Source organism: Mytilus trossulus, chromosome 6 (genome assembly GCF_036588685.1).
Source record: "Mytilus trossulus isolate FHL-02 chromosome 6, PNRI_Mtr1.1.1.hap1, whole genome shotgun sequence".
NCBI lineage: Eukaryota > Metazoa > Mollusca > Bivalvia > Mytilida > Mytilidae > Mytilus > Mytilus trossulus.
Genome location: NC_086378.1, coordinates 24,942,457 through 24,952,727, shown reverse-complemented (window position 1 = coordinate 24,952,727; position 10,271 = coordinate 24,942,457). Strand labels below are relative to the sequence as shown.

At 32.6% G+C, this 10,271-nt stretch overlaps 1 protein-coding gene across 1 annotated transcript; it reads left to right on the top strand.

Moving 5' to 3' along the window:
• The first annotated feature begins 2,131 nt into the window (after window positions 1–2,131).
• LOC134723275 (perlucin-like protein) lies at window positions 2,132–7,181 on the top strand. The gene is made up of 5 exons (XM_063586896.1): window positions 2,132–2,219; window positions 3,627–3,733; window positions 4,054–4,144; window positions 4,623–4,845; window positions 7,081–7,181. Exons 1-5 carry the CDS (start codon window positions 2,189–2,191, stop codon window positions 7,103–7,105), a joined length of 477 nt encoding a protein of 158 aa, XP_063442966.1. The 5' UTR covers window positions 2,132–2,188; the 3' UTR covers window positions 7,106–7,181.
• The last annotated feature ends 3,090 nt before the right edge of the window (window positions 7,182–10,271 follow it).

Genomic DNA, 10,271 nt, shown 5'->3' with positions numbered 1-10,271 from the left:
TGCACCTTTTGGCAATATCACAATCAGGCCTTTGCTGCAGTCGGATGGCATCTCCCCTTCTTTCCAGATGACAAGGAAAAGATTGTGGAGTACCTTAGATGATGTATCTATGTCTGCCTTTAACATCTCTGCATGGATGGAATCAATGCCTGGTGCCTTCCCTGTCTTCAATGATTTAATGGCATTTCTTACTTCTTCTATAGTTGGTGGTTCTGTGTTGATGTTTAAATATCTTCTGATGGTTCAAGGGTAGCAATGATATCAGGCTCAGGACAGTTTAATACCTCTTTGAAATGTTGGACCCACCTTTCTGCTTGTTTCCTTTGTGTTTTCAATGCTTTGCTATTTTTATCGTTTACATGTGCTGTCTGTGCATTTGATGTTACACATAGTTGTTTGGTTATTTTGTAAACTTGACTCAACTGTCAAAGAATGGCTGCCTTTCTGCGTCTTTTGCTAAATCCTCTAGATATTATCTTTGATCTTTTCTAGCACTTCTTTTAACTTCTTTGTCTTTTGCTTTGTATGTTACTTGTAGTTGATCTTGTAACCTTTTGGACTTTGCATTCACTGATTTCTGTTTTATAGTCTTTCTTTCTTCGATTTTTTGCCAGGTTTCCGATGTTAACCAGTCTTTGTTTTTTTTTGTTATGTGAAATTGTGACCAATTGTCTTTTCTGTCGTCTTAACATAAATATCTTTGATGTTATCCCACTTTTCTTGTACACTGCCTTCTCCATCATCAGAGTTGTCTAGCACACTAAACCGATTTTTCAATTCTAAGCAAAAAGCTTTCTTGACATTTAGTGACTTCAACCTTGCTGTGTATAACCTATTTCTATTCTGGTTTTCAGTAGGTGCCTTTCTTATTTTTAATTTGATGGTAGCTTTCAGTAGATAAAGATCACTATTTACATCTGCACCCCTCAGTACTCGTACATCTCTTAATGATCTACGCTACGCCACTTTTTGTTCACCAGTATATGGTCAATCTGTTTAACTGTTCTTCCATCAGGTGATTTCCATGTTAGTTTATAACTGTTTTATGTGGAAAGATGGTCCCTCCTATGACCAGTTTATTACAAAGACAAAGATCGATAGCACGTTCACCATTTTCATTTTTACCCCGCAACCATGCCTGCCCATGACATTTCAGCATCAGTGTTGTCCGATCCTACTTTTGCATTAAGATCTCCCATTATTACCAGCATGTCGTGTTGAGGTACTTTTGAAATGGCAATCTACAGCTGTTCGTAAAAAGCATCCTTGGTCTCATCTTCGGCATCATTTGTTGGTGCGTAACACTGTATGATAGAAAGTTTACAGTAGTTTGAGTTAAATCTTGTTGTAACTTATCTTTCACTGATTGGTTTCCATTCAGTAGTGCTTTGCTTTTTCTTTTCATATACTTATTGCTACACCATTAATATGTCTGTAAGTGTTTCCATAGTGAAAGCTGATGTTTCCTCTATTTGTTCTCGTCTTTCCTGAGCTAGTCCAACGACATTCATTCACACCAAGAATGTCCAACCTGTAGTGCTGCATTTCCTTGATGACCTGTGCAGTCTTTGATATTCCATATATGGTTCGAACATTCCAGGCTCCAATATGTATTTGTGCTTTAGACCCTAAAAGACTCATATTCATTTTCCTAGTTTCCACAATAGGGCTTTCACTAGAAGAAGTCATTCCGCTGTGGTTTGAGTCCCCCGTTGAACCTATAACAGAGGGTAATCTTATTTCATTTGTTGTGGTTTCTGTAACTGAAATAGTTTTTACAGGAAGGGAGAGTTAACGAGTTAACCCCATGCATAACACTCCAATCTGGAGGGCCAGTCATTATGACATGTCAATTGAGTGTAATATTGTAATATGACATGTGATGAAAATGAGATTTTAAATTATTACATGTCAAAGAATTGTGATATTCCTATAAGACATTGCATTTTTTTTTTTTTTTTTAAATCAAATTATTACAGATATATGAACAATAAATTGGACAAACTTAAATTTAAATTAAGCCAAATAAATGAGACAAAGAATAAATGGCATGGAAAACTCTGATCCGAATGCATGTGACCCAGCAGAACAGTTCGTGAGTTACAAATATGAAGTAGTCATATGGCCATGTACATGTAGTCTTATCAGTGTAAAGATTTGTTTAGATTACTGCGTATATAAGTTACAAATGTTTTCATCAGTCCTGTTTATAATTGTTGGTAAGTACTTCATTACAGGTCCGGTTCTGTGGTCATATATTTCACATCGAATTTCTTTTACGGTAATATTTTAAACAACCCACTACCAGGTCGTCATTTACATAAAAAGCTAACCCAAAACTTTCAGAAGTCTAATTCACAGAGGATATTATTACCGGGCGCCGAATGGGACTCTTGTGGTTTTGTACTCAAAATTCAATTTTGTAGGGATATAAGTGACTTTTGTTCAACAAAAATGAGTTCAGTTTAACAAAATTTGTAGCATATTACAAATTTAAAATTTTGTCATACAAAATTATCTTTCAGTGTACACAACTCACTTTTGTCATGACAAATTTCATTTTTGTTACACAGACTTGACTTTTGTTATCTAATTTTAAAATTGGGCGCCAAAAGTCTATTTTGTATGCAAATAAGTTTAGTTTGGATTCCGTGAACTAATTTACAAACAAAATCGACTTTAGTTACACAAAATTGACTTTTGTGAGACAAAATTGCCTTTTTGTGAGACAAAATTTACTTTTTGTGAGACAAAATTGACTTTTGAGAGACAAAATTGACTTTTGTGAGACAAAATTGACTTTTGTTTGACAAAATTGACAAAATTGAATTTCGTCTCACAAAATTGAATTCCGTCTCACAATAGTCAATTTCGTCTCACAAAAATCACTTTTGTCGTCACAAAATTTACTTTTGTGAGACAAAATTGAGTTTTGTCTCATAAAATTGAATCTTGTCTCACACAATTGACTTTTGTGTTTTAATTTCCATATCAGGTCACAAAAGTTAATTTTGTATGCAAACTTTTTTGCATACGTTTTTGACAAAATTGACTTTTGTCTACCAAAATGAATTTTGTCATCACAAAATTGAAGTTCTCATAAAACAAGTCTGTATCACATAGTTTTGTAAGACAACAATGATTTTGTTATGACAGAATTGAATTTTAAACAAAACCACAAGAGTCCCATTCGGCGCAACGTAATTATTACGTGTGGTAGTTTTCCTTAGTTTTCTAGGTTGTGTCTTGTCACGGTACTCTAATTTGCCTGTTTGTCTTTCCTTTTTTAGCCATGGCGTAGTCAGTTATTTTTTTATATCAGAAAATATGTGGTATCCGCCAATAAGTTTTAATCAATTATAAACAAAATACCTAAATGGCAATCTGTTTTTATCGTTGAGGTAGTTGGAGTGCCCGGATGGAACCGCAGAATTTCTGTAGGAATACTGCACATACAAATGAACAATAATTTGTCTCTTCATAGCAATAAAAACTACCATACCAAAAACTAAAAATATGATACACACTTTAACATTGCCTTGTGAGTGGACGGCTAAATCTGGACCATAATAATAATAAAAAAAATTCACTGAATTCAGATTGTCTGTATATTTTTTTCATTCCAGGATATGTATGTGGAGTTAATTCACAATCTTGTCATCAGGGATGGACATATTACCAAAAGTCTTGTTATTACTTTAGTGACATTACTTTAGACTGGATAAACGCAGGGGTATGTTTAAAAATATTCATTGTTGAAATGAATTGAGTGACGTTAAATTCAGAAAAACGCATCGGACTTACTAAATTCATAGAGTGTTATTTTTACAAACATCGTATATATAATATAAAAAAGAAGATGTGGTATGATTGCCAATGAGACAACTATCAGACACGGAATCATAACAAATGTAATTAACAAACTCTTAAAATTATGACAACCATGAAAAGGTATTTTCCAACACGAAATTGTCGAAAGTTTTCTGTAAGGATTCACCATCGCATCATTTATAATTTAGCTATTTAGAAAAAGTATTTTAATCTTATTTTCAGGCGTTTTGTCAAGTTCACCATTCTGAACTTGTTGCAATAGAAACAGGAGCCGAGAACGCATTTATAGAGAGCGAGGTGAAAAACAGAACAGGTATATAGTGTATGATTAGCATAATATAATGAACTAGACCACTATGTAAAAATAAGATGCATGTGCTATGATCTATGACCAATATATTACATTTTCGCAATGTTTGCATGACATAATTGAAAACTGAAATATTTTCACAAACAAGACATTGGTATTTCTTTTGATTGATCGTGGATTTTTTCTCTCGATTCGTTGTTATTTTTAGGATGAAATTGCAAAATTTTCCCCCCAAAAAAAACCCGGTCATTTTGTTCATGTGTTCTATTATAGTGACTGTTCGTGCTCTCTTTTTATATAATGATTTCCATGACTAAAGTGTTCATTATTTGGAACAATAAAAAGCGTTTTCCTATACCAATAATACTAAATTTCTGAATCCTTTTCCTATTCAAACTGTGATAAGTGATAAAATCATTTTTTATTTTTTTTAATTAAAGATCTTTTGAAAGTATTTTTTTCAATAACGATGCTTTATTAGACCCAAGTCAAGGTGGTTATTGGTTAGGAGGAAACGATTCAGTGACAGAAGGGGTATGGGAATGGACATCTACTGACGAAGTTTTTGATTATACCAACTTTGCCCCCGGAGAACCAAATGATGTTAATGGAGGGGAGGACTGCTTGATGACAAGTACTGCTCTCAATGGTAAATGGAATGATGGAATTTGCTCTACCCATTTACAATTCATCTGCGAAAGAATGTAAGTTACACGCATATTATGTTTATAACGTTTTCGAACCTGGCAGAAAACGCATAAAAAAACTCCTTTAAGAGTTACAAGATAGAGACACGCAGATGTGGTTGCCAACGAGACTTTATAGTCTCTACTTTTACTTTTAGATATTGATTTATATCCTTTTTGTCGCGTCGTCCACAAATATTCACTGTGGTTAAAGTTTTTAAAATTTTAATAACTTTCTTTAACGACTTGTATCCTGGATAACTTGGACAGAAGCTTGTTTATGATCAAAAGCTTATATGTAGAAGGAAACTTTGTAACATTTTATTTTGTTATGTTTTACATACTGTATATTACTTATATAAATGGACTTAGTTTTTCTTCCAGTTACCATAACATACAATCTGCAGTTGAAGTTTTAAAACATTTATAAGATATATACACTATCCTTGATTTTTATCAAACTTGGACAGAAGCTTTTTACAATCAAAAGATAATAGCTAAAGGAAAATTCTTAATATTCTTTTCCCTAATTTTGTTGGGCCTTTGACTAACAGCAAAAGTAGGCGAGCCAGTGGGTTCTGTGGAACCCTTACGATATTTGTTAAATTTCAGACTAATGTTGAAGTTAAAGAGAATATTTCGATGGTAAAAATTTGCATGCAACAATATGATCTACAAATAAGTCAACATGGCCAAATGGTCAAATGACCCCATATATGAGTTATTGCCCTTGGAAGGCTAGTTTTACTTGTCTTTGCAGAACATTTAATAAATAGGATAAAGAGAAATTGTAAAAGCATAATTAAACCTACAAATAAGTCAACTCGGGCGAAATTGTCAACTGCCTGCGTACAAATAAGTTATTGTCCTTGGAAAATGGTTTTATCCATTTTTTTCAGTTTCTGCAGAAACCATTATGGATAGAGAGAAAATTTTACTAGCAAACCAAGATGCTTAACACAATAAGATCTACTTATAATTCAACATTGCCGAAATTATCAACTAACTACTTTTCGCACATAATGTCCCTTGATGGCCATTTTTATCAGATTTATGATTTTTTGGTAGAATCAAAGATAGATAGAGAGCAACAATATAGCGAAAATGTTCAGCGAAATATGGTCCACATATAAGACACAAGTTTGAAATCATCTATTAATCGCTTATAGGAGTTATTGCCCATGCATGAAATATGATTTTTATCCATTTTTCATTATAACCATTATACATGTATATTATAAAAGTTTATCGCATTAAGATCTACCGTTGAAATAAGTCATTGTTAACCAACTCCTCACAGAAGTTAAGGAAAGATATTTTCGGACGCCTGGAAATATCTTGCAAATAAAACTAACTATCTTTTTTCCAAATAATTACTCGTATGTGGCAAAAACTATAGATTAAAGCGTCAACGGAAATTTAAACATTGAAATTTTTCTCTATATTGATATTTTTTTTAGAGAAATTCAAGAACTTAATTTCTTGATCTGATCGATCATGCTAGTACCTTGCTTTCAAACCAGTCAATCTCGTTGAACTTAATGTTCTTTGTTTTTCTCTTTGCTATAAGCATACACACTTTTGTTTTAAACTTTTACTATTTTTCACTTTTTAAAGTTATATAAATAACCGTTTGTGTTTTTTTAATGTTGCAATCTCGTTAACTATTGTTTTTATGCCCCACCTACGATAGAAGAGGGGCATTATGTTTTCTGGTCTGTGCCTCCGTTCGTTCGTTCGTCCGTTCGTTCGTCCCGCTTCAGGTTAAAGTTTTTGGTCGAGGTAGTTTTTGATGAAGTTGAAGTCCAATCAATTTGAAACTTAGTACACATGTTCCCTATGATATGATCTTTCTATTTTTAATATGTCAAATTAAAGTATTGACCACAATATCATGGTCCACTGAACAAAGAAAAAGATAGTGTGAAGCTCAGGTTAAAGTTTTTGGTCAAGGTAGTTTTTGATGAAGTTGAAGTCCAATCAACTTGAAACTTAGTACACATGTTAACTATGATATGATCTTTCTAATTTTCATGCCAAATTAAAGTATTGACCCCAATTTCACGGTCCAGTGAACATGTAAAATGATAGTGCGAGTGGGGCATCCGTGTACTATGGACACATTCTTGTTCGGTTATAAATTTTCGCCAGAAAATATTTGTAGTTGTCTTTTATGTACCAATTCTAAACATAAATAAAGCTAAAATATGTGTTATTTTTAATTTAAAATGTGTTTAATATTCTATATTTCAGGAAAGAAGGACCGGTCATTGGATAGATTGTTATGACTTTTTATTTCTGAAATGTTTCATGAAATTTTAGTTTTAAATACTAATAAATATCTAGTGTACGTATACATTTGTTGAATAATTTAAACCTTATTGAATATGCAATTTTTACGAACGTGTTTAGTTCTATGGAATTTCTGCAATAGTCTTCACAAGAAATTGTCAAAACTCGAAAAAATGGCGGCAAAAAAATCCGAAAAGATGTAGAGAGAACAAATTAAAAGCAAATGAAGTAATATAAAAGAAATTTTTTATCAGGTATCGCGACTCGAAACAAGAAGGGAAAGCCAAAAGGTTGACATTGTTCATGCGAATACAATCCAGAGGGTTGTCTTGATTATTATATACAGTCTTCACGATTTCTAAGTATTTATGTCTGAATTAGATCTGTATGTATTTGACTCGTTACAAATCAATGCTGCATATCGGTTGGTTCCGTTGCTAATTTATCTTAAATTTGTAAATTCGTAAATATAACAGAATGGATTCGTATTTTTCCTTGACATACTTATATACAACTAGCACTTGAGCACATAAATTTATTATAAGGTTGTACGTTTGGATTCGGTTCTTTTATAGATACGCTTTTAACTAAGTTTATATAAAAGTCATATAAAATTGAGAATGGAAATGGGAAATGTGTCAAAGAGACAACAACCCGACCAAAGAGAAAATAACCGCTGTTGGCCACCAATATAGCCTGCATTTCTCGTCCGTAATGCATGAAATAAGAGAAAAATATTATTGTTTTGTAATTTCACTACTATTTACCCGAACGTTTTCTAGCCTACTTTTAACCAGCTATAAATAATAAGTTAACGTCTTTGCAATGAACGTATACAAATCTATGAAGTATTTTAGTTTGAAGGGTGATATTTCATGTCATCAGATCTTTTACTGATGATGCCAGATATAATACTTATATAATAGAAGACGTGACATCACATTAAACACATTCAATCGGATTTTTTAAAGGTTATGTGCATTGTATGATTGCCTATGATACAACAATCCACCAAAGACCAAAGGACAAGAACGTTAACAACTAAGGCCAATTTTAAATAGAGCCCTTCACAATATGAAATGACACGAGACAAGTTATGTAATAAAATAGTATACATTACACAATTCAAAGGAAAAACATTTGCGTTTGTAATATTTTATATATACTATGATAGTATTTCTATTGTTCACTACGGGAACTCAGTATTATACTAATATACTAGATAGTATAATAGTCCCAGTTCACTATTACAAAAACATTTGACAAGGCTCGAGAATGTTCTGTAAGCAGTTAGATATGTAATTATTTCTAAGAAAATACAAATAAACAAATTATCGCTATACCATAATGCATTTCATAAAATGTTTTAGTTTTTCTTCCGTTAGTGTGTTTTATCTACATCCAGTTTCTTGAGATAAATGTAAATTTGACCTCTACCTCTACCGAAAATATGATAGGCCACTTCCACAGGCACTCGTCTCATAGGGAAAAAAATTATGAGACGTGCCTGTGTCCACTTCACGTTTATTGTTACGTAGAGGCTTTTTTTGTATAAAGATGGAAATAGTAAAAAAGTATGGAATAAACTTAAAGCATTTCCACTTTCTTGGTGAAAAGCTGCCCCATAACTATATAATATGGCTGCAAAAGTGGTGAAAGTGATCATTGGTTATTTCATGTTCCTGATTGCCACACATGGGACTCGGTTAGCAGATTAAAAGATTAAGACTGAAAACGCTTTAAGTGGGAGGTTAAGCTAGCCATAAAACTATATGGCAATGTTGAAAATACCGCTAAAGTGACAACATTACGTGAGAGGAAATCGGTATAAAGAAATGCAAAAAAAAAACCTCACTAGGAACAGAGAAATACAAAAATAAGTAATATAATGAAACATTACAACATGTGAATCACAGAATAACAACGGACAACTTCCATGAAATTATGGCAGTAAACCAGAACACCACGAACACAGTTTAGTTTATTTAAATAAAATAGAATTTGCATAAACATGAGTTGAATAAAAAAAAAAAACAAGTCAAACAGACGGATGAAATCTTCTCAATTAAATCTTTTTAACAATTTAAGAATATATAAGAGCATGTTTTATTATACATATTATTTCGACATTTTCATAAATTTTACAGAAATTTAAGTGGGTCTTAAGTGGCACAAAAAAACCCGAGTACGTTCCTTGTTTACTATCTAAGCAATAAGAAATCTATTCGACCTTTTTATAAAGTCAAGCACATGTTTTAAGACATTTTCATTCTGCTTCTGTTAACGTAGACAACTACTCTAGGTTACTATAGTTACTAGTTACTACATTTAATGGACAGCTATTTGGGAGCCAGCTAAGATTTCTTAAAAGCTTACTTTGTTTTTCGGAATATACATTAAAAAAATTAAAACGATCCAAATCTACGGCGATACACACCGCATCAGAAAAAACGACAAACTCCTTACAAATTATAATTTAAGAAGGGAACAGAACATCGAATTTAAAAAGAATAATATTTAGCTTGAAACGTCCTAAGTCGTTTCGGCATTATTTATTACAATTGGGTTATAAGTTTCACTTTAGTTTTGTTTTAAATATAGAACTGCTTCACGGGTTGGAGTATCAACTGGAAGGATATTCGATGAATAGTTGATGGTTAAAAATGATTCATTAGTTACTGCGAGTGTTGCTAGCATTGACTAGTGGAAAAACAGTCGGCTGATACGGTGCTTTTTGTCCGATAATTTTGCTTTTTGTCCGACACTTTTGCTTTTTGTCCGATAATTTTGCTTTTTGTCCGTTTTGCCTTTTTAGCTCACCTGGACCAGAGGGTTAAGTGAACAAAAAGCATCGTATCAGTCGGTATACTCTAGATTGTTGGTGGAATTAAATTACTCAAAATAAAATAATGTTATAGTATACAGCAGATTTGTATCTATCTTTGTTCGCTATTGCATCTACAGTACCGTCAGTTAAGCAATACTGCCTCGGAGTTTTCTACCGTGCTATATAGAGTTGCCGTTCCTATTTTTGTACACTTTTCAAATCTCAAAATTATTGTCGTTGTTGTTATCTCTGTACTGATGCCATGCATTGGCATAATGAGAAAAACACATATAGCATCTCCTTTTCATTTCATAGAACCAGGTTT

Bases quoted from the DNA above. Each gene is read 5' to 3' on its own strand.
- LOC134723275 (XM_063586896.1), top strand. From the start codon at position 2,189: ATGTTTTCATCAGTCCTGTTTATAATTGTTG. The intron at 3,734-4,053 runs GTATGTTTAAAA...TCTTATTTTCAG, and splicing joins TAGACTGGATAAACGCAGGG to GCGTTTTGTCAAGTTCACCA. The intron at 4,145-4,622 runs GTATATAGTGTA...ATGCTTTATTAG, and splicing joins CGAGGTGAAAAACAGAACAG to ACCCAAGTCAAGGTGGTTAT.